The following is a 25464-nucleotide window of genomic DNA, read 5'->3' as shown; positions in this document are numbered from 1 at the left end:
CAATGAGACTATCCATAGTGTCATTTAAGTCCCTAACATCCCCCTCCTGCAGACATTGTTGTAGGCTTCTAAAACTAGGAATCCAATGATCAGTTCATATCTTGATAGTTTGCCCATTGCCTGCTCAGCCAAGGATCAGATCTTTTTTCGCCTCCCAAATACCCCTCCAGACATAAGAAGGATTGTGGCCAAATCTTGAATCTATGAGATTCCATTAAGGAAAGTTAAGAATATATTACAAATAATAAAATCTACCTCTTCCCATTAATTTAAGTTTTTAGGATAAGTGGTGATTTTATAATCTTTATCAACCAGAAGTTGTTTAAAGCACATTATAATAGTAAATTATAATTTTCTTCTATAATGAAGCACTCAATATTTCCATTCAAAATAATGATTGTAGAGAAGACTAAGGAAAAAAAAAAAAAGGTTTAAAGAATAAAAAGATAATAGATGCTTGGGATGAAGTTGATCCTTGGGTTCCACTCACAAAACCCACAATAAAAACCCATTGAACCTTACTTTGTTAGGAACTAACATCTATGAACGCTATAATAAGAATTATATTAAAAGGGGACAATCTACAACAAAGAAGATCACTGATTCATTTCATAACTTCCTCTATTGAGTTTTTCTTCTAAGAAATAGAAAAGATAAATTGACTTAATTATCGGAGTGTCCCTTTGGGACCAAAGAGATTCTAATAATAGTTTCTTTATTTTGTAAGAGGAGCTCTTCACTGGTCTAGCCATGCAATAAGTCACATCAACAATAGAGAAAAATCATACTTTGGTTGATGGTTTTAGAAAATTTCATCTTTTGACTTTTAAATATCAAGATTTTATAAAGGATTCAGGCTAAACTTTTTAGTTAACTCCATGTATTTCTCAACTAGATTTCTCAATAAATTTGGGAGTTTTTTTAAGAACCATTAGAGTTACGGATTATTTTGAATTTCGTATAGGCTAAAGAATTTTTCTCTCAGCATCTTTTTAGGTTGGGGGAGGGATTTTTGGGTTTTTGTAAGATTTCGAGGGGTTAAGTTTGTTGTAAGACTCACAACAACCTGTTTGTTGTAAGACTCACAACAACCTTTTACAGTATGTCCCTCCTTCCTACATGTTTCTACTCATTTAACAATTGTAGCAAAAGACTCATAACAGTTTATTTTTTGGATTGTTGCAAAACCACCTTGGTATATTAATTTTCTTTTTGGAGTTCTGATCAAGAAATTATAGCATTGCACCACCTTCTTGGCACCATTTCCTTCTCTTTTCTTTAACTTCATTATGAATTGTAATGATTATTTTAGGAAGTGTTTGTTGGCTCTCTTTTCCAACTTGTCTCTTTTATTAGTATTTTTGAAAAACCAATAATGTTTCTAATGAAATTACTAACAACATTACAATATAGCTTTCAATATACTAGCTACGTTAATCAAAACATCTGTTACATGTCTGGTATGCAGCATGCTATAGCCAAAAGAGAGAAATTCAAAATGTAATTGATATTTTGCATGCCATTCACAATTGTTCCCTTTTGACGTATAACAACATTTTCCCTCATTGCCACTCATCAGCAATTAATAATAGAAAGTGAAAAATAAAGCAACACATAACAAACTAGACAATTGTAATAGTAAATTTCAAAAAAGAAATAAAGAGAAATGGATAAATGGAATGGGCCTTTCTAGTGAGTAATAGGCTAGTGAATCCTTTGAGACATGGGTTGGTAGTTGTAAGTGGGTCACTTAAGTGGTTTGGCTGAATGGTGAAATGTCGTGGACTAGAGGCCCAAGCCTAAGGCCTATGCTCTTCAGTTAACCTAATCTTTTCCTTCCCGATAGACCCATAAACACATCTCCCCCTTCCCTTGCAAGCTAATCCCTCTCTGAGTCTCTTCTGCCGCCTAAGGTTAGGTTTGTGACAATACCCTCCCCTTAGAACACCTTTCCCAAAAGATGTGGGTAAGATGACTTCATCTTTGCGTACCTCTCCCACATTACTTCCTCCACTATAAGAAAACTGCTTATTTGCGACCAGTTAATTCCAGCAAAATGACTATTTGCAACTAAAATTGGTTGTGAATATTCAAGCTCGTCCTTTTGTTTGTGCCATTTCACTAAAACTTCCACCGAAGGATAGTTCCCTTCTTTTTTCAATTGGCAATCGAGGATGGCCTCCAGCTCTGGCTTGCAACGGTAGGTGAGGAACCATCGTGATTTGTTGTTCGGCCTTCTTCTTCAGCTGCAACATGTAGAACACAAGGTGGATTTTCACCGTGCTTGGTAGTTCTAGCCTATAAGCCATGACTCCTATCTCTGAAGGACCTTGAATAGGCCGTAATAGCGGTGAGCGAAGTTCAGGCGATGGGCGACTGAGAGCTATCGGTATGGCTGTAATCTTAGATAACTCATTCCCCTTATATAGTTCCTTTCTTTCCTAGGCAAGTTTGCATATTTTTTCATTCTGTCTTGGGTTTGATGTAGGTTATGACATAGGAGTTGCATGATCTATTTTCTATATCTCAAAGTCACATCAATTGATTTTAACTTGGTGACCCCTGGGATGTAAGACACCAGATGGGGTGGTGGGTAGCCGTAGAGTGCCTCAAATGGGATCATTCGAGTTGCAGAGTGTTGCACCAGCATTCGGCCAGAGGTAACTAGTGGGCCCAATATTTCAGCATGTCTCCAACGAAACACCTGAGGTAGTTTTTGATACACTTATTCACTATCCCTGTCTGGTCACCCGTTTGAGGATGATATGATGTACTAAAAGTTAATTGGACCTCTTATTTTTTGAATAACTCTTGCCAGAAATTACTAGTAAAAGTTTGTCCTGATCGATACAATTGAGTTTGGGAGCCCACATAGTTTGAAAATCTGGTCAAGGAATAGTTGGGCTATCATTAGGGCTATGTAAGGGTGGGCTAGTGGGAGGAAATAGTCATATTTGGTGAGTTTTTCAACCACCACCTAGATGGTGCTATATCCTTTGGAATTAGAAAGTCCATCGATAAAGTCTATAGTGATGTTAAGCCAAGGTTGTTTAGGAATCGAGAGGGGTTGTAAGAGTCCACTTGGGAGTGACTTCTTCGCTTTCACTGTTTGGTATGTGTCACGATTCCTTATAAAACATTTCACATCTTATCTCAATCTTGGCTAGAAAAATCCCCTCATAATCCTGCTGATTGTTTTATCATATCTAAGTGGCTCCTTAGTGAGCTGTTGTGAAGCAATTGCAAGAACTTTTGTTCAAACTGGAGTTTCTAACCTATGTATAGGCATTTATTTAGAAGAGCAACTTGTCCTTGATTGTATAAGGGGGAGGTAAGTATCACTGTTCTATCTCCTCAAACAACTCCTTAATGTGGTTTCTCCCTTGATAGCTTGGGCATAGTTCTTCCAACTAGGAGGTAGTGGGAAGGAGATGACATACAATGTGATTTCACCCTCAAATTTTTTGGATAATGCATTTGCCACCCTATTTTTTGCCCCATTTTTGTATTCTACCACAAAATCGTAACCCAACAGTTGTTATCCACTTCTGTTGCATAGGTGTTACAACCCACTGAACTAGGAGATATCTTAATACTAGTGGTTGATTTTTACCACAAAAGACTATCCCTGTGGTAGGGTCTCGACTTTTGCACTATTGCAAATAATTCAATTTTAGGTGGATAGCAACAAAGCCCTACCCTTAAGAGCTTGGTTGAAAAAAGCCACTAGTTGCCCTCTTTGCATAAGCATTGCACCCACTGCCATGCCTGAAGCACCACACTCTAGAATAAAAGGGGTGCTGAAATCAGGCAGAACAAATACTGAGGGATTCATTACTACCCTCTTTAAATCCCGTAAGGCTTTCTTAGCCCCTGCATTCTATAGAAACTGGTCCTTTTTTAATAAGGCAGTCAAGGGACTAGTCATACCCTGTACCCCTTAATAAACCTTTATGTAATACCCTGTTAACTCGAGGAAGTCTCTTAGGGATTTTAGTGTTTTGGGAGATGGCCAATCTGCCATGACCTTCAATTTCTCAGGATCGGCCTTCACACCTTCGGTTGAAATGATGTGGCCCAAGTTAGCCACTTCCAAGCAGCTAAAACTACATTTGGAATGTTTAGCAAATAACCTATGATTCTTTAGTATTTCCAAAGTCAATTCTAGGTGCCTTACATGCTCCTAATTAGATATGCTATAGACCAATATTAATCGAAAAATACTAGGATAAACATTCTCAAATGGGGTAAATATTTCGTTTATCAAACTTTGAAAAGTGGAAGGGGCATTGGTTAGTCCAAATGGAATCACTAGGAATTCATGACCCTTAAGTGTTCGAAAAGTAGGTTTTTGGAACATTTGATGACTTAGCCCTTATTTGGTGGTACCTGAACCTTAGGTCCAACTTAGAATATATTGTGGAACCGTGAAGTTCATCAAATAACTCTTCCACTTCAGGAATTGGAGATTTATCCTTAATAGTCACAACATTTAGGGTCCTATAGTCCACACACATATGCCATGACCCATCTGCCTTTTTTACTAGAAGTACGGTTGAAGAATATGGACTTTGGCTAGGTCTGACCACCCCTCAATCTAATAACTCCTTAACAATATTCTCAATCTCATCTTTTTGGTAATATGGATACCTATAAGGCCTTATTGAAATTGGCTATGTACTTGGCATCAAATTAATAGCATGATCCTATGATCGAGTTGGGGGAAGATCACATGGTTCTTGGAAGACCTCTGGAAATCTTCTAATAACCTGTGCAATCAAGGGTGATGGGCTGTGACACGAGGTAGTGCATCCTTCTTCAATTAGTTCTAAGTAAATCTCTTTATTTTCTCTCTTATTAATTCTGTCGAGTGGCCCTTCCTCCATCGACTTAGGAGAGATTAACCCTTGTATTTGAGTTGCCTTCCCATTTTTTTTAACCACATAGTGAGTTTCTCAAAGTTTCACAATATGGGACCAAGTGTTTGGTGCCATTGCACTCTTAAAACCTTGTCACAACCTGCTAGCACAAGTATAAACACATCAAGGGTAAGTTCTACCCCTTGAATAGATAGTTGGATCTGTTTACAACTTGCCTCACTCTTAAGCTGCTTTACATTGGCTACCCTCACTTGTACCTTCTCCTTATTGTCTATCGGCAATTTTTCCCTCTTAACAATGGTCAGATTTAGGAAGTTATGTATACTTCCTGGTTCAATGAGTATCACCACCCATTGTGATCCTATCTGCCTCTTTACTCTCATAGTTTTTAGGTTGAGTGAGCCTGAAACTGCATGTCAGGAAATCTCATACTTAGTAGCTCTAGGAACAGCTTCACACTACCCAATTGCATTCAACACTTGCACAACCTACACTGGTTCCTCACCATTCTTATCAGTTTCCTCATCCTCCTCTTCTTATAGGAATGGTTGAGGCTTGGTGCATTTATGGCCCAGACTCCACTTTGAATCACAATAATAACAAAGGCTCTTACGGTGCCTTTCCTTCATTTGGTCCTAACGCACTCTTTGAACTGTAATGGTACCCTTGTTTCCTACCTTTTATACTTCACCTATAGGAATCATAGGTCTTCTGAGAATCCCAGCCTCATTGTTAAGTGAAGGAACCCCTCTAACTCCCCTTCTACTTAAGGTCACATGCTTCTCTTGAATCTTTGTTAACTCAAAGGCAGCAATGGAATCCTAAGGATTGAACATCCTCAATGGTAAATGGATCTCATCTTTAAGCCCACTTAGGAAGTACCTTAGTTTATGGGCATCCGATAAGTACCTCAACCGATTAGATAAGGCCTCAAATTGGACCTTGTACTCCTCCACTAAGCCTGTTTGCCTTAGTCTAGTCAAAGTCTCCATTGTCGTCATATGAGTTGGGCCCAAACCTCATCAATAAGGCTTTCACAAAAGTCTCCTAATCAGTGAGTCCTCCTGACTCCTCTAGGTCTTGAAACTAGATTAATGCCCCTCCATATGGAATTACAATAATCTAAGTTTCTGGTGCAGTGTTGTATAATGAAAAAAAAAAATTATTTACCTTGTAGAGCCATCCTGCTGGATCCTCAACTTGGAAGGATGGAAAGTCCAGCCGCACTCCCTTTGCAATATTATCCTCCCCCATAAACCAAGGCTCCTTCAAACCCAAGTGGTGGACCTTGTGATGACTCCCCTTGATGTACATGATTTTTCTTTTGAATCTTCTCGGTTAATGCTGCCAGTTGTTGCACCACAACATCTTATTGTCTTTTTAAAATTATCATTTCAATCTCCAATACTTGAAACTGAGATCCGTTGCCTTCTTCAATAAATTCAATCTTTCTTGCAGATGGTTCATGCACGTTCTCTCTACCATCCTTGACTGTGTGAGCACGAGACCGACGTCTCTAATACCATCAATGTTACACGTCCTATATGCAGCAAGCTAATGACTTGCTTAGAGGGAAAGCTCCTCCGAGAATAGAGAGAATAAAGAGAAGAAGATAAAAGAGAGAAATTCATATTGTAATTGATGTTTTGCATGCCGTTCACAATTGTTCCATTCTGACATATAACAATTTTTTCCATCCTCGCTACTCATCAACAATTAACAATAAAAATTGTAAAATAAAGCAACACATGACAAATTGGACAACTGTAATAGTAAATTGCAACAAAGAAATAAAGATAAATGAATGGGCCTTTCTGGTAAGTAATAGGCCTGTGGATCCTTTGAGACACGACTGGCAGTTGTAAGTGGGTCACTTAAGTGGATTGGCTAAATGGTGAAATGTCATGGGTTGGAGACCTAAGCCCAAGGCCTTATTCTCTTCAGTTAATCTAATTGTAAAATGTAAATATTTAGTATTATATGGATAATATATTGCAATTGTAAACAATTGAAATGGGGACAGAATATTCATGCAATTTTGAAGATTGCTACAATGGCTATGAAAGATTGGAAATTAGAGGAATAGAAAATGATTAAACATCTCCTACTTTCTTACAAAATACTTGGTAAATCTTGCTATTCTAAGTGTCAAGATGAAACCATAGCGAATGCAACAACAATCAGAATAATCATTTTTATAATATGCGCAAATTAGATGATTTTCTCATAGAAATGATTGAACTCTCTTACAGAAAGAGTAGATCGATGTGATGTTTGCTAAAATAAATATGCAATTTTCTTTCCTGATCTTTTCAGCCAAATAAAGGTAATTGGTTTCTTCTAACATTTTTCCTTTGGTACCAAAAGAAAGCTTGTATACAACCAACCATTTGATTGTTTAGCATGGTAAGACCAACCATAATTCCCAGATAACTGAATTATCTCTTCTCCAAACCTTGATTTAGTAACGAGATTGGAATCTCGACTTACAACATAAAGAGTAGATCCACTTGCTTGTCTTGGCAATCCCAAAATTGATTCTATGTTCTATAACCAACATGTGAAAAAATAACCTTTTTTTTATTGTAATCGTCATTTTTAAAGATATGCCCTTCACTACACGCCTCCTACGAGAGAGGAAGGATTTTAACTCTTTTGTGACTCCTAAAAAAATGACATAGATACAACTATTATACAACTCTTATGCAACTATCTAATAAAATATTAAAGTTTTTTTTTTAATTTTGATTAATTTTGATAGGCTTGAATGAAACAAATTAATAATATTTTGTTGGAGAGTTATGAATAGCTAGTTTAATTCGAATTAAAAGTTGTGAAATGGTTATCTTTATATCGTTACCCATCACTTGATTTAGCTTCATTTACAAGCTCACCTACTAAGGTCCCATTTGAAATTTATACATTTTAATTTTAAACTGAGTTTAACGTTTAAATACTTAACTCTCAAATTACTAAATTCGTCTCAACTCAACACATCTTTACACGTGAGGGATCCATAATTTTTTTTTAACTCAACACCTCTTTATACATGGGATCTATAACCTTTTTCAACTTCTTATAAATATATTTAAACTCATTTTAATATCTAAATACATCTAAACTCATCTTACGTAGATTCTATAAAACTTATTTTACCATCTCAATTTATTATTATTCATAAAAATACTCAACTCAACTTAATATCTATACCGGGCCTAAATCCACGATTTCCAAAAAGCTAGCTATCTCCTGCCAAAAACACAGTTTTTCCGCATCGGGAGTGCTTCAGACACAGAAGGAGGACACGAAGGAAAAAGTGAAAAAAAAAGGTGAAAATTTAGCATTTCCCGTCCCCCCTCCGCCATGTTGCTCGATTCTTGTCTCTCATTAAATTCATTTTGCTTTTGTGTTTATCAAATTATACTTGAAAAGGCCCATAATTATGTATACTACTCCTGAGAATCTCTTCAACAGTCGACACCTTTGCAGTTCTCGATATCATGTATACAGCTTCTGAGCATCTCTGAGTGGGAAACCCAAGTAGTTTCCAGTATATAACTGAAAAACTGTGGTGGTAAGAGCCATATAAAAAAACCACTTTATATTGGTGTGCTTTCTGTGTATGTGTGTAAATTTGTGTTAATAAGCTGACAATTTTGCAGAAGGTAGAAAATTTCTATTTTTAAGGGGCGCTATAAGATCTGATTTATAATATTCAAATTTTTATATTATAAATTAAATCATAACATGTTAGTGGTGTGAAATGTGTCTCCACATCGGTAGTGTCACCGCACCACCTGTCAGGTATAACTCATACTCACCTGTTTTAACTTTGTGTTGAATGGTAGATTAAAGTCTTGATGTGCCCATGCTTTTTTTTGGGCATATTGTCTGTTCAAGGATTTTTTTTTTTTTTTCTTTAGAAAAACAGAAAACGGTACCCCAAGTTTATTAAGAGGACAACCGTGGTTACAGACACACCTAGGGGTTATAGATAAATCATAAAAGACCAAAATCCAGACATCAAAAACACCAAAAATAATGCAACAGACTATATATCCCTTGATTTGCAATATAGAACAAACACATCGCTTGAATTATCACCGGATTTCTCTTTGATTTGAATAATAACCAACCTGTTTACAAAAAGGATAGCAGCTATCCCTCCTCGCCGGTGTTCTACAGCAAATTGTAAGAAAGGAATACATAAATAAACCTGCTTGAAGCATGTCGTATTATTTTACCATCGCTTCATCTTTAATGCATGGCTCCAAAATCCGTGGTACATGCACAGGAGAGTGAAATCACAGAACAAACCTTTCTGGACTTGCATACTAGAGCTGCTTGTTTAACATAGCCTAGTACAGAACCCGGTGCTCCAAAAGCTCTGCTAAAATGCTCCTCATTTTATCAACTGAAATAGGTTTCATTATGACTCCATTTATACCAACCCTCGCGCAGTTCTCCTTCGTAACCTCATCTGTATCTCCAGTAAGTGCTACTATAAGTGGCTTTTCATGACGTATTGTGAATTTTTCATGTATAGCAACAGCAAGCTCATAACCATCAATACCCGGCGCACAAACATCCAAGAAGACCACTTGGTGTTCATGAGAAACAACATGCAAGCACTCCTCACTTGAGCCTACAGTTGTCACCTCACATCCCAAGTGCACGAGTAGTCCCCTTGTCACCGTCCTGCTAACCCTGTACATTACAAGCAAGTCCAACATTCAACCACTTTTTGTATGATTAAAAATTGTGCAGACTTGCAAATACATGTCTTTTTACCCGGTTAAACCCTGGACCCATGAAACATGTACCGGATAAAGTAAATCATTGGCTTTTCACCAATGGGATGTATCCCCTAGAATTGTTTGCATTCAAGGGTTCGAACCTTGGACCTGGAGAGAGTATATCATCAAGACCAAGGCTGTTGCCAGTTGAGCCAACCCCTAGGGGTTCCAACATTCAATTTTTTTGACAGGCAACAAAACTGCAATTGCTAAAACGGGTTCCTTTGAACTCAAAATGCAATATTCAAATTAGAGGAATAAGCAATAAACATAAACACATTACAAAATAGAAGTGCACGCTTTATTATTTGTAATTTGAAATATATTATTGAGACTCTCATTAATGACTGGCAGAGAAGTCTAACTTGTAACTTATGCATCACAAGTAGACCAATTTCTAGACTTGTGTATAATTGGTTAAATTAACAGCCAAATTCTCAACCAAGCTAATCAATCACATAAATTAGTCTGTTGACAAAGCAAGTTGTAGCTACTTTTAAGGAGTTTAAATCAACCAGGTTTTTCTTTTTGGCAGTAGTGTAAATAAGTTGATAAATACACGCTGATATTGATTGAGATTTAGAAACTAGCCATAAAGTTTCTTTAAAACCAATACCAGATTCAGATTATAAGTCTAATGCAACTTTGGCCATAAGAATCGATATACCATTTACAGGGTCTATGCTTCTCGACTGTAAGCTAGAACAAAAAAGGTTTCAATCCCCCATTCAACACCACTAACTAAATATAAAATATTTGTGAGCCAGTTGATGGCGAGAGATGAGACCACAATTATGAAGCCATCTATGGTACTAATGACTATCGAAATGTTTATGCACAAATACAGTAGTGAAATCTAACAAAAACTGATAATGGATTGATCACTTCATGCAATTCACTACGGCCGCTAAAAGAAAAGAAAATAATAATAAGAATAGTCCAGGCTTAAAATTTTATTCTAGGCCTAGGCCCAACTCAAGTTTTTGGGTCATGCCAACATTATGTGAACTTGATGTCATTAAGCTAGATCCTCTAAAAGGACAACAATTGGAAAAGCACATACTAATAACCGCCACCACATGAATACCTCCCTATTTTTCCAGCCTGCCATCATCATCTAGTGCAAACGTTGTGTGTTTCAAAGATGGAAGCCCCATGGCTTCCATCATTAGCTATAGATTTACCATTAGTAATTACTAGAGTATCCTCCCAGAAACTTGAGCTAGGAACAAATAAAGTTGGGGATCCAGTCCTTTCCCCAGCAAAGGCTTCCCTCGCATATTGCTACAACAATTTACTTAATAGTGCTCGAACAAACTAATCTGATTTACAACGCCCAAACTACTTGATTTCATCACTAAAATCCCCCTAAAAACAGTCCTTCTGAATTTTTTCAAGCCTGTTAGTCACTTCGATAAATAAAGCCTTTTCCAACCAACCAATATGTGGTCCATCTTGTGTACCTAGGTAGCGCCTTTTGCACCTTTTAATGAAGTTATATGAGTGATAAAAAATGAAAAAATAAAATTAGCCTTAAAGAAGCACCCAAAGGCAGACCAAAATACATCATCGGTAGTGAAGGAACTCTACAACCAAGGATATGGCCAAACTATGAACAGCACCCACATCAACAATAGGAACCATCTCAAATCTCACAAAATTAATCGTCAAGATGGCTTCAAACCATAAGAAAATACATCACAAATGTTGGAGTAGTTCAACATATGGATTACAGAAAATCAGAGTATCATCGGAAATAACAAACACGACACTAACAACCTCACAGTTCCTCAATCCCACTGAAAAACCAAACAGATGTCCCCGATTGACTGTAGCAATCATCCCACTAAAAGCCTCCATGACAACCACAAACAACAAAGGTGAAAACGACCCTCATTGACTCAATCCCCGAGAGCTACTAAAGAATCCAGATGGTGAACAAATAATAAAGACAAAAAAACTTAAAAATACAAAGAGAGATCCAGAACTCTCCCCAAATCACTTCTTTTCAACAAATATATCAAGAGCTCCCAATTTACATAATCATAAGCCTTCCCCAAGTCCAACTAGCACAACCCTCTAGGTACCCCCCCATTTCTAATCTCTGACTGTCTAAATATTCATTAGCAATCAAAACTGAGTTCAAGATTTGTCAACCCTGAATAAATGCATTTTGAGAACTGGAAATAACCTTTCCCCAAAACCAACTTTAACCTCTAGCTAAGAGATGATATTCCACCCACTAAGCTAATAGGACAAAAGTCCACGTCTTTTTTTTGGAATAAAAGATACGAAGTTTCATCAAGGCTCTTCTCAAACTTTGATCTACCATGAAACTCCTTGAAAAAATGCCCTTAAACCTCTTCTATTCCAATGGAAGAGTATTTGGAAGACAAAGGCACCCTTAAATGCAACAATTTTTGTATGGACGACGTCCTTGGGGAAGATCCTCACTCCAGACAACTTAGGTGTGGTTTGGATTCATCTCATCTCATCTCTCTATGTACGGAGAACTTGTTTCTTATCCAAACGCACATTCAAAGTGAGTTTTTGTTGTTTCACATGCTTTCCGTTAAAGACAAAATAACAATAACATTGGGCTTTAATATTTGCTTTTTAGAGAAATGAAGCCAGCTTTTCAGAAAGCATGTGGTCGAGTGAAACCCATCTGCCCCAGTCTACACAGTGTCGTTCCTAAACGGCCAAACCAGACTCCCTACCCCCCGTGCCTCACAGTGCTCTATGTAGACATTTTCGAGCCTTCAACGGAGATTGAGTTGAGAGATCCAGAGTCCACTGCTGTGCGACTGGTGGGGAAGGTCCCATTGGCACTTTCTATTGTTAGGGATCATCACGTCGGCAATAGAAAACGTCGGCATGTCCAGTTGTGGCTACTAGCAGCCTTAGCAGGCCGTGGGAAGCTGGCGGTGACTGCGTGGCCTGGGCGGTTGACGGACACCTTGCCGATGACAGAAAATGTTGGTCATCCTGGTGTTGGCCGGTGGTGGCCCTACTCGCCCATAGACGCCACGGGGAGCACCCCTTTGGGTGCACGACATTGTGCACCCACTGCCCGCCCTTCCCCTCACGGATGCATTCTCTGTTCATGGCCACCATGGCTCAGGGCTACGGCGAGCACGGGCTCAGTGGGTCAGTGACCATGACTGCTGCGGCAGAAGGCACCAACAATCCATGAGGATCAAGCCCACGGTTGGAGGCTCATAGTGTTACGTGCACCCGTATTCTACTGTGCATGCAGTGGGTGGTGCATGTGCTACATGCACAGTTGGTGCATGTGATACATGCATAGTGCAAAAACAAATCTATAAAACAAAATTATAATTGGTGGGACTCACATCTATCAAATCTCCAAAAAGTTAAAACCATCTCATCTCACTTCCTAATCCAAACACACAAAATTTTCAAAAACCATTTCATCTCATCTCAATTCAACAATTTCATTACTGTTCACAATCATCTCATTTCATCTCTGAATCCAAATGAGGCCTTAAGGAAACGTTGAATCATAGTCATGGATTGGTGTTGTATGTGCAAAAAGAGTGGAAAGTCTATCAACCATCTATTACTTCATTGTGAGATTGCCATGACATTGTGGTATGAAATCTTTGCTCGGATGGGATTAGCTTGGGTGATGCCCAGATATTTTTTATTTTATTTTATAAATAAACGATTATATTGATATGAATAGATATAACCCAAGTACACAAGATGATATACAAAAGGTCACACCTATTTAGAGAGAGGATATAGAAACAAGAAATTCATGAAAATTGAGGTCACGAAAATCTACAACTGTGGCCCAAAGAAAAAGAGTGCTGACAAAAAATAATCTAAGTTCTTCTAGTGAGCGCTCTTTGTTTTCAAACGTCCGGTCATTTCGCTCCTTCTATAGACACCATATGATACAAATCAAGACCATTTTCCACACCACTGAGATTTGTGGGAGACCTTGCAGATTTGTCCAACTGGCCATGAGCTTTGTCACTGTGGCAGACATAACCCAAGTTAACTCCAATCTATTGAACACTTCATTCCATAACATTCCAGCAACCTCACAATGCAACAGTAAATGATCCACAGTTCACTTTTCCAACACATACAGTAAATTACGTTTCCATAGATTATCTGTCGTCAAGATCTTACCTAATGTTGTTATCCATACAAAAAATGCCGCTTTGGGAGGCGCCTTGTTTCTCCATCTCTCTCCATGGGAATTGCATATTATGTGGTTGTGTAAGAGACTTATAAAAAGAATGATCCGAGAATGTACCTTTACCGGTGGGTATCCACCACATCTTGTCAACTCCATGGGTTCTCGACATCATGGTGTATAGAAGACCAAAGAACTCCTCAATGCTTCCAACTTCCCAATCTTGGGCGGCTCTAGTGAAATTCACGTTTGATTGGACTAGGTCCCTAGAGAACTCCATGCAATTAGCCACTGAGGCATCTTTCTCACATGCAATCCTAAAAACTTATGGGAATGAATCCTTTAGGGCTTGATCTCCACACCATAGGCCAATCCATAATTTTATTCTAGATCCACCACCCAACACCAGTCTAGTATGCCGAGTAAAAATCCACCACCCTCTTCTAATATGTTTCCAAATTCTCACTCCATAAACCCCGTGAACCTCCCTAGTGCACCCCCCCACATGCCTTGATATTTGCAATCAATCACTGACTTCCATAGGGCTTCCAGTTCTGTATTATATCTCCACAACCACTTCCCAAGCAAGGCTCAATTGGAAATCCTCAAATTTCTAATACCCAACCCACCCAAAGAGACAGGAGGGCATACTTTATCCCACTTAACTAGATGATACTTGAATTCTTCCCCTATCCCACTCCAAAGAAAATCACGATACAGCTTCTCAATGTGGTTCGCCACACTTGCTGGAATTGGAAATACAGATAAAAAATACGTTGGTAGATTAGAAAGAGTACTTATGGTAAGGGTGATCCTACCACCTTTCTAGAGATATAATCTCTTCCAACCTGTCAATCTGTGTTCAATCTTCTCTACCACTGTATCCCAAATCGATATAGATCTTGCAACTACCCCCAAAGGAAGGTCGAGGTAATTCATGGAAAGAGAGAAACCTTACATCGAAGGATATTAGCCAGCTGCCGGATGTTACAAACATTGCACATTGACACCAATTTTGACTTATCAAAGTTCACTTTCAACCCTGATGCCGCTTCAAAACAAAGTAATAATGCTCTCACAAAATTGATGTATCATCTGCAAACAATAAATGAGATATGTTAATAGTGTCCCTATTAGAATTACCAACCGAGAATCCCTTGATAACCCAAATATTTCTTAGGCAAACAGAACTCGCAGCCTAATAATTTAGCCAAACCCGCAACGTTAGCAATGTCTCCTAGAAAGAATTCTGATGTTGCCAAACTTTCAGGCCAAAAAAAACTTCATACAATACAAATTCGCTGCACAAAATCTTAGTGTGTCCTCTGCAAACAAAAGATGAAATATTAATTGTCTTAGTTGCTAGCCCCCACGAAAAATTGAGAAAGAAAACCACTATTCATTGTACTTGACGTCATTTTACTGAGCGGGTCCATATCTATAACAAAAATCAATGGAGACAATGGATCCTTGTCTCAAGCCATGAGTGCTACACCAAAAACCATTTGGGGAGCCATTCACTAATATGACGAAGAGAATTGTAGATATATAATGTGCTATATAACAGCTCCATTTCTTCATGAAGCCACGTCTTCCTAGCATAGAAGACAATAACTCCCATTTCTCTAAATGACAAGCTCCTTTATCTCAGAAAGATCAGCAGTCACCAAACCATCAAACTTGAGCATCTCAATCGTATTTTTCCTCCTATGCGAGCTGGCCACTCAATGTAAGAGCTTTGTACACTTATTCCCCTTTCTTAATCATAGTGCCCTTATTTTCGTCTCCAAGATATCTCCTCCATTAAAGAGTCCAATCCAAGCTCTGACGTCACTTGATTTTTTTCTAGATTTCTCTTCGAAAATGGTCTTGCCATTTCTGTGCCTTCTAAACCCTATAACTCTACTAATAAAGCATTTTTTCTAATGCTCCACACTACAAAAAACTTGTTCATTCCAAACCTTCAAATCTTTTTTCAACGCCTTTAGCTTGCAAGCCAAGATGGACCCAAGTGTTCTCTAAATAGTAAGGGGACAACCACTATCTAATCTTCGCCCACCTAGAATCCTCAACTATCTAGCAAAATGGGGAAGTGATACAACATGTTTTGGGTAGTCTCTTTTGACTTAAAGTCAGATAATGCTCCTCCCTGGATGGGAATATTAAGGCCTTGTTTGTTTTCAGAAAACATTTCATCTCATCTAATCATTACAACTTTCCCAATTTCCAATACAAAATAAAATAAACAATTCAACTTTTTCAAATACTAAAACAAAAATAATATTAAAAAATATATTTTAATAATATTTTATTCAAATTTTTAACTTTAATCTCAACTCATCTTATTTTATCTGCGAAACAAACGAGCCCTAAATGAGATTCGCTTAATCTTCCACCCAAATACCATAGTAGCACCCACAAACTACAAAGCCAAGTCAATTTCCTCCCATAAATATCTTTTTTCACTATCAAGATTTGGTCCATAAATTATGGAAACTGCCCATGAGAAACCTTCTACCACATTTTGAAGAAACGCGCCACTGTGTACTCCCTTACACACTTCCAAATTTCTCTACCAACCTTTCATCCCATATTAGCAATATTCCTCCAGGTGCCCCCCTAGAAGCTAGATAAGTCCACCCCACTTGATGACACCCCCTAGAAATCCAAATAATACTTCTAGAGATGATCCCCAACTTGGTTTTCAGCAAGCAAACAATATCTACCTCCCCTTGACAAAGTAGAATTTCAATTCTATGGCGATTTTCAACCTCATTCCACCCCTTACATTCCAAGATATTATTATGGACTTCATGGAGGATATGGTGCTACCCTCCTCTGGGCTTCAATTCTAGCTCCCCTCTCTTGCATCATAGTTGATAGACCAAGAAAGTGTCTTCAATTCTCTAATCTTTCTCATCCTTGATTTGGATAAGGAGTCTAACCCAACATGAGAATGTCCGACGACAATGAGCAACATTATAAATTGGTCTTCAAAGCCCTTGCACCAAATCCCCACAACCAAATCCCCACACAGCACTGGATCTCCTTCACTTGATGTATCACCTAGTCTGACGTCTTTAGATTGCCACCCATGTTGAGCTAAGGCAAAGAAATGAATGGGTTCGGTCATCCACTTGCACAATCTTGCTGTCTAGTGAAATGTTTTTCTCCTTTCTTGTCACCAATTCCCACTCCCTAGCATTGGGCCTGTCTGTGGCAAATTGTCTTTGATTGCCCATCCCTCTCAGAGCATCGGAAGCTCCCTCCAACTCCTCTCAAGTTGAATTGGACATAGACAACTATTGTTCCCCCACATTTTCCCTGTCTGAGTAAAGAATGAGTGGTAAGAGTGCGGGTTTATCAGTTTGGCATCAAAGTCATTGATTCATGTACCGTCAACCTCTCCATTTTTAAATGTTTCTATAATTGCTGTCATCTCCAACGTGTAATTAGAGAGTTTTCAAACAGGACGGGTGCATTTGCATTGGCACGTAGATCTGAGACACCCTTGCCGAGTTAAAGTGGCCTCCAAGGTTTGGCACTTCAACAGCTCTTGTTGTTTTCGACAACAATACCGGCATAACATCCACCAAAGTTATGGACAGAGACATGCCTCCCACAGGCGACCCATTCTGTGAGCCCCAAAGTTGAGGAAATTGGGTTGCAAGTGGCATTACATGGAGACTTGGCAAGGAACTCATTTTGTAAGACGAAGACCCAAAGTTGGTTTTGACCCACCACACGGTCTTGTGCCAAGTTGGATGTGTGATTGGGACTAATCTAGCCTACTTCTTCCCCTTATTGAGCTGAGTTCCTTTTGGCCCACATCTTGTGCTCAGGCCTCCCCCACCCCCCAACCCCCTCCTTTTCTCATTAATTTCAATTGGGCCAAGCTTGGGAGACAAGCATTTGTGATTGGGACGTTCAAAAGCTTGAATGGGCCACTTCTTGTCAACTTTAGCTCAACTTGGTCCAATCATATCCAAGTCCGATCCGACCTTCTTCAATAAAACAATCGCCTCTTCCCTTATGTCTAGTCTAGTAGCAAGTTTCTCCACCTATTAAAGAAACTGCACATCTCCCTTTCCAGACCACCTCCCTTGGCATCCCACTGAAATCCCTAATTTCATAATATTCTTGAGCATGTGAGTTGCAAAGAGCATAGGCTTCTAGCTTCTCAGTTTCGTCCTGTGCCACTCTTTGAAGGCTCTTTGATTCTCTTTTGTACTACTAAATCTGCCTGTCTCCTTCCAGATCTGCCACATATATTCTCTAGTTGATTTTCACTACCAGAAATGTTTATTTCACTTGGCCCTGCAGCAAGGGTGCTGGAATTTAGCCTTCCACACCCCTTCTCCATGGAACAAATGGATATACCTTAGAGCCTGCCGGAGTTGTTCATGAGAACTGTACCACCCACTACCTCCTCCCCCTTTCAGGATCAATAGAGGACCTCGGTTCTCGCTGCCCACAACCTCCAAGATCCCTCCCCTACAGAAGTTGACCATGCTTGTTAGAATGTCTTTGCACAAGAAGTGTTGTTTCCAGCTTTGAGAGACTTCGCAGACTGGTTGTGCTCCTCCACATTCGTCAAGCTTTCTAACACTTAATTCAGCCATAAAGCACTACTGCAACCCAATGATATCAGCTGCCTAAAACCTAAATTCAGAGTCAAGACTATTGTGGCAAAGGCTTCTACCCCCAATTCATAGAATTTAGCCTCAATAGAAAACCAACTTAGAAAGCTCTTAAAAATGCTGATTCTAGAAAGCTGATAAGAACTGAATAGAGAAGAACAAAAAGAGGAACTATTTTTGCTGTGAAATACTGAAAATAACCATCATAGAGAGAGAGAGAGAGAGAGAGAGAGAGAGAGAGAGAGAGAGAGAGAGAGAGAGAGAGAGAACTGACCCATTATTGTCCATAAGAAGAACCTTGAGCCCTGGAAAGTTTGTCAGACCATGATTTGCTGACACTTTAGGGGCAAAAGGAAACTTAGATTCATTTGATAGCCGTGGAATCCCAAGTTTTACAATGAAAATGGCTGTACAACCCTTGCCAGGACCTTCACTATCCAGCCAAATATGTCCTTCCATAAGGTTTACAAACCTGATCACGCCATTGAAAAGGAAAAAGCATCACAGCTGCATCTATAAAAGAAAAGAATCTTTTTTTGAAGAACTTAGCTACTACTCGGCAAAACTTGGAATGCCAAAAACATGCAAAAACACCTAGTTAAGCTGATGGTATAGCCAAACAAAACTTAAAATGAAGTTAAATATGAAAGAACAAAAGAATAAAGTACCTCTTACAAATTGCAAGGCCAAGTCCACTGCCACCAGAATTTCTTGTTGCCAATGATTGAGTTTGTGAGAATTTGGTAAATAACTTCGGAATATCCTGAGGGCTAATTCCTGATCCCGAATCTTTCACCTACACTCAAAGTGAAAACATGAATATGCAAAGCCAACTTTTAAAACGAATTATCTAAATATCATGAGATGGGAGGATTTCAATTGAGTTTTGCAGACCCAAACCTGTACACGCAAATAAAAGTGATCATCACTTGGCACTGGAAAAAAGTCTGGTGCACGAGAATCTCTTAAACAATCTGGTTTTGCAACAAATGCGGTGATTGAGATGCTGCCCTCTTTAGAGAACTTCACAGCATTACCAACAACATTCAGTATGGTTTGCATAAGGCGTTTTTCATCACCTACAGCATACACTGGCAAATCTTGCACTAAATTTAATGTAACCGACAACTTCTTGACAGATGCAACAGGCTTTATCAAGTTAAGGGCCTGAAATGAGACATCGGATCTTACCACAAGCACCGGAAGAAATCCATGTACCCCCTAATGGCACAAGGCAATCTAAAAGGACTAATATTCTGCAGAAACAAATAGCCTTACCTCCTTAAATATAGAATGAAGGTTAAAAGTTCCAATGTCAAGTTGAAGGCTGCCATCTTCAAGCCTTGAAAGGTCTAATACATCATTTATGAGAGTATCCAAAAGATAACTACTCTTTAGTATTGTTTCGACCATCAGCCGCTGTTCAGGTGTCAGCTCAGTCTCCTGCAGCAAAGAAGAAAGTGCAATAATTGCATGCATGGGAGTTCTCATCTCATGGTTCATAACCGCCAAGAAATCATTGCGAGCACGAACAGCTGTTTCTGCTTCTCTTCTGGCCAGGTCTAGTGCAACATTCTGCTCCATGAGAAGATCTCTTGCCCTCATTGACTCTTCTAGAATCGCAGCATGTGAGAGAGCAACTGCCACCTGGGCCGACGGTAAGATACATTAAATGAGCATTTTCTAACAGTATTTCGTGAGCCTCACCATATTATACATATATGAACAAGTTATAGCTGGTCAGTAATGGCTGGGAATTGAACCCTCTCCATTTCAGTTGAAATGGAGAGTATCCATTTAATGGAAAAAATGAGTTATTTTTTCATTGTTTCTAAAAGGATTAAGTGTATAAAGTGAAATGACCAAACACTCCATAGTTTGCAGTAAATGAAATGGAGAGTACTTCTATCCAATAGCTAAAAGCTACCAAATTCACGTAGGAATATTCCATTACATTTCAATGGCACACTCTCTCCCCTGCTTTACTGCATTTCTATTTTTGGTTTGCAAAACACTAGGTATATAGTCCAAGTATACAGGTCGTATATAAGAGAAACACCTAGTTAGAAATCCACAGATGATTTTATAATATGATTATATTTCAGCAAAACCAATGTTTTTGCTAAAAGCGCTAGGGACACTTAGATACAAACACTATCTGGAGCCTAGATGCATGCTTGGCACAAAGCCCAAGCACATGCCCCATTAAGGTAATGCGCACATTTTTAAAAATGACTATACCAACAAAAAACTCATGAGAGAGAGAGAGAGAGAGAGGGCGAGATAGTAATATTTTTAATCTCTTAACTCAATTTATTAGAGTAATATGCGACATGAACATCAACTAATCAACTACATAAAAATTAAACAAAACATTTTATATAATTCTCTTGTGCTTTACTCCAATCCAAATATCTTTCAATCTCACACAAAAAAAATATTAGATTTCGATTTTTCATCCAATCATTTGACTATATTTCAGCAAATAGTAAAATATACAAAACCAAAACTTTTACAAAATCCAAAACAAAACGTATCTTTAAAAAATTATATTTAAGCAACTTTTCAACTCTACCTATCTACTTTAACAAACCTTAATACAAAACATATTTCAGAAAAAAACTACTGAATTTTTTTTTTTTTTGATTAAAAAAAAAAAAATTCAATGCATCTAAAAAATTCTCAAAATTTTCCTATCTAGTTGCACAAAACTCAATAAACAATGCATCTGAAAAATTTCAATGCATCTAAAAAATTCTCAATTTTTCTTAATGAAACATTTTGATAAGTAAAAATTTTCTTAATCAAACTTACCCAATATCTTCCATAGTTAATGAATTCTTCAAAAAATAAACAAATGTAACTATTAGGAAATACACACGACGAAAAATGGAAATAGATGCTAATTGAATAGGGGATAATTTAGCAATTTCTTTTTTTTTCATTCAATTAGAATCAAAGTGAAATACGAGTATTGTCAAGAAGATACGTAAGGGTAACTTCAGACCTGATCAGCAACCACTTCAACCAGCTCTAACTCATGGACATGCCATTGCCTTGCACTATCTGAGGGCAGCATCAAGATCATTAAAGCATAACGTTTTGTTGAGAGCTCTGGCCAGTCATTAATTTGGAAGTTAGAGAGATGTAAAAGCGGGACACGGACTGCAACAACCTCCCCGGGCATGTATTTTCCCGGAAGAGGTCGTAGTCTTGCCACTGGAGAATTGGGTGATATTTTTACTGCATGGTTACTACTGAAAACTTGATTGATCACAGGAAGATGAATTGGCACAGTATATCCAACTGGGTTCTGCTGACGGAGAGTGTAGGAGAGTTGAAGCTCCAAGCCAGTACGAGTTGGCATCCACAAGGCACACTCTTCCAATGCCAAAGTTCTACCCAGTTCGACAAGAGTGGTTTTCAGTATAGTATGTCTATCAAGAGTGCTTCTGATCTCATGAGTCAACATTCTGACATGACGACCTGTTTCTTCCTGAGTGCGAATCAAGCCCATTTCTCTATCAAGCTCTGCGGCCTTGTTTTTCAAGAACATTTCTCTGGTTTTAACACTCAATAAATCAGGAATAATGTGTACAAGCATGAGGGCAGTTGCACATGACACTGCAGCAGTTAAAACCTTGGCAGTGGTCATTACTATTGCCACAGTTTTGGAATGTGTTGTAAAAGTCCATAAGTTAATCAGGTGTGTAGCCCCACATAGAACTATGAAAGCACCAAACTGAACGAGGACCCATCTATAAGGAAACACTGCAGATTTCTTGACGAAGTAGATCAGCTCTAGAGGGATAGAGAAATAAGCAAGTGCAATGAAGAAATCAGAAATATATTGGTACTTCATCAATAATTCATCAGCCGGCCACTGTGGATCAATGCAGTTGCACGACTCCATAGTGAATGCCATAGTTAATGAACCACTGCAGCCGATACTTCCTCTTTCACATGCCTACAACGCTAGACAGAAACTAACATAAATCAGAAGATACACCATAAATAAAGACGTGCATAAAGTTTTTCCAAAATTTATGAGATGAGAGGAAAAAAAAGAGGAACTTTTGGCATTGAGATACATTGCCGATAGCGAACTAAGGATGCAAAATGAAATTTATCCAAGTTAGAAAAACTATTGAAATATTAAGAACTGGAACTTTAGATAGATTGGAAGCGAAATTGTATCCCGGCAAATATTTATTTTCTGCTTACAGGGTTTATGTGAATGCTATGGTATCTATAAGATCAATTTGGAAAAGTGGAGAAGACCCATTCAGATACCACGCAGAGAGGGGAAAAATGAAAACTTACGTACAAGATATATTTAGCTCTATTCATCCTAAATATTTTCAGGGAAAAACTTTCGAGAAAGAGAGAGAGAATTTCTAGGAGAAGAAGCTAAAACCAAAAAGATTAGAAATGATCAACTTTCTCCAAGATTCACTCACCCCAAAAAATTATTTGAGCGCCACTATCTTCCATAGAATAAAATAAGTAAAAATATCTATAATTATTTCCCAAATTAGTAAGTCCACTAGCAATAGAGCTACTTATGAAGGGACGCCGAAAAATACCCACGTACGTATATAATACATACACAGAAAGATGAATACAAAAAAATGGTAATCACAAGGGATTTGATCTCTTGAAGGCAACAAATAGAGTTTCTTCAGAATAAATTAGAGTTCCTTACCAAAGGGTCGTTCAGATGAAGAAAAACTCCAGAAATGGCGGGTCATTGGGCTTCGTACAACGGCGATGACTCGCCGGAGTCCGGGCAAGTGCTACTAAAGATAGAGGAGGCCTGTCTTTCGCCTGGCCTTGATTTCAGAATCTAAGATCCAAAGGAAAGCTTCAGATGTAGGCTGTAGCTTTGTTTGTTTAGAGAGAAAACTGGTCAGCTCTCGCGGGAACGTTGTCTAGATTCACGGTATGTGTCTGTACGTCGGGGCAAAATGTATCGAGAGAGAGAGAGAGAGAGAGAAGGAGAAAAGTGGGTGATGAGGTTTGTCGTTTTCGTTTAAGTTATTTACTAAGCCACTGCCGGAAAACATTTTCTTTCCCCATCTATCCATTACAATTTTTTCAATTTTTAATATAAAATAAAATAAATAATTTAACTTTTTTAAATTTTAAGATAAAAATAATATTAAAAAATATATTATAACGATATTTTATTCAACTTTTTAATTTTAATTTTAACTCATCTCATCTCATCTCATCTCTAAAAACAAACGAACTATAAAGCTTCCATTTGGTTAAACAGTTTAATAAGATGAAATGTTACAAATTAAATAAAATTAAATTATTTATTCTATTTTATATAAAAATTTAAGAAAGTTGTAATGATGAGATAGTTTAATTTTTTATAACAAAATTAGTCCTAAAAGTTGTGTATTTTTTAAGCAAATATATTATGAAATTTACTATGTATTAGTCACTATTCACTCTCACATTCTATATCTATAATTTTTTTATAAAGTGTAAGGGTGTTTTTCATAAGATATGATGGAATTTTTATAAAGTGTGGGATATGGAGTGATGAATAGTAATTGATGAGAAATTTTTTTTTCCTATATTATATATTTATAAAAAAAATGTGTGACAATGCTCAACAACCATCTAATTGGTTGTGTTTAGATTTTTGAGTTGACATAAGATGGATTAAGTTCTTTATAAATAGTAGTGAATTGAGATAGTATAGTGAGTTTTGTGAGATTAACTTAAGATGAGTTTAAATGTATTTGGATATTAAGATAAATTTAGATATATTTATAGAAAGTTGAAAAGATTATGAATTTCGCCTGTAAAGAAGTGTTGAGTTGAAAAAAATTATGAATTTTATATGTAAAAAGATATTGAATTGAGTGATGTTTAGTGGTTTAAGAATTGTATATTTGAATATTGGCTAAATTTAAATTTAAATTCAACTCAAATGAGTTTATTTGCTTCCATGTTCCAAACGTTTCCTAATTTTAAGAATTAAAAATAAAACATAAAAAAAAAAAAGAGATATGACTTCAATGACTTGGCCCCACCTGCCCATTCCCCACCACCTCTTAGAGCATTCACATCCAATTTCTTAAATTTTTTTCTAAATTTTAGCTAAAAAAGACACTCTCTATAATTTTATCTTAAATTTTACTCATTTTTAAAAAACCTTCTACATTCTATTCCTTATCATTTCTCTATTCTATTAAAATAATATTCTTCTATTATTTCTTTATTACTTTTTTCTCTCACTTCTATTTTCAAATTTAACTACTTAATATTTTTTCTTATGTTTTGAACTATTATTATAGTGAATATTTTAAAAAAAAAATTTAAATTATTTTTTTAAGGGTTTAATAATATTTTTAAAATTATTATTTTTATATTTTAGTAATTATTTAAATTATTTTTAAAAATATTTTTTAAAAGTATAATAAATATAAATATAAGAGAAAATATAATTGATTGAAAAAAGAATTTATTTTATTTATTTGAATAAAATATTAATAAAAAATGATTTAGGAAATGAATAGTAATTCTTTATATTTAAAAAATTACTGTGTATTTCTTAAATCAAAATCTTAAAATAGGAAATGAGATGGGAGAAAGTTTTTGAATTTTTTCCTAAAATTTTTCCTATAATTTAAGGATAATAGTAATATAAAGAATGAGATAGAGATGCTCTTAACAAGTTTTGATATAGTCATAAATCCTGATGTTGGACTGTGATACCAAAATCAAAAGCTACAATAGCGTACGACTGTACAAAAAAATTCGCTTACCCGATCCAACCGAGTTTCTGAACCCATCCGACCTGAAAATCTGACATGTTGAGGGTTAGTTTGTTTTTATAAATGAGATGAAATAAAATAAAATAGATTGAGATTAAAATTAAAAAATTAAATAAAATATTATTAGAATATATTTTTTAATATTATTTTTATTTTAAAATTTAAAAAAATTAAATTATTTAT

At 37.1% G+C, this 25464-nt stretch overlaps 1 protein-coding gene across 2 annotated transcripts; it reads right to left on the bottom strand.

The window, feature by feature from the left end:
• Positions 1 to 8923: 8923 nt before the first annotated feature.
• LOC121234335 (ethylene receptor) lies at positions 8924 to 23528 on the bottom strand. 2 transcript variants are annotated; one of them, XM_041130240.1, is made up of 7 exons: positions 23193 to 23528; positions 21495 to 22462; positions 19766 to 20134; positions 19388 to 19654; positions 19156 to 19283; positions 18762 to 18959; positions 8924 to 9587 (listed from the first exon to the last, which is right to left on the bottom strand). In XM_041130240.1, the coding sequence occupies exons 2-7, from the start codon at positions 22410 to 22412 to the stop codon at positions 9239 to 9241; spliced, it is 2229 nt and encodes a 742-aa protein (XP_040986174.1). In that variant the 5' UTR covers positions 22413 to 22462; positions 23193 to 23528; the 3' UTR covers positions 8924 to 9238. The 2 variants fall into 2 exon arrangements, with proteins under 2 accessions (XP_040986174.1, XP_040986175.1); XM_041130241.1 differs by having other exon boundaries at positions 21495 to 22454.
• Between the last annotated feature and the right edge of the window lie 1936 nt (positions 23529 to 25464).

This window comes from Juglans microcarpa x Juglans regia, chromosome 6D (assembly GCF_004785595.1).
Source record: "Juglans microcarpa x Juglans regia isolate MS1-56 chromosome 6D, Jm3101_v1.0, whole genome shotgun sequence".
NCBI lineage: Eukaryota > Viridiplantae > Streptophyta > Magnoliopsida > Fagales > Juglandaceae > Juglans > Juglans microcarpa x Juglans regia.
The sequence above is the reverse complement of the archived record's forward strand: the minus strand, read 5'-3'. Positions and strand labels throughout refer to the sequence as shown.

Coding starts and splice junctions, on each gene's coding strand:
- LOC121234335 (XM_041130240.1), bottom strand. CDS start 22,412: ATGGCATTCACTATGGAGTCGTGCAACTGCATTGATCCACAGTGGCCG. Junction 19,655..19,765: donor TTCATTCTATATTTAAGGAG/GTAAGGCTATTT, acceptor GTCTCATTTCAG/GCCCTTAACTTGATAAAGCC. Junction 18,960..19,155: donor GGCCTTGCAATTTGTAAGAG/GTACTTTATTCT, acceptor TGGCGTGATCAG/GTTTGTAAACCTTATGGAAG.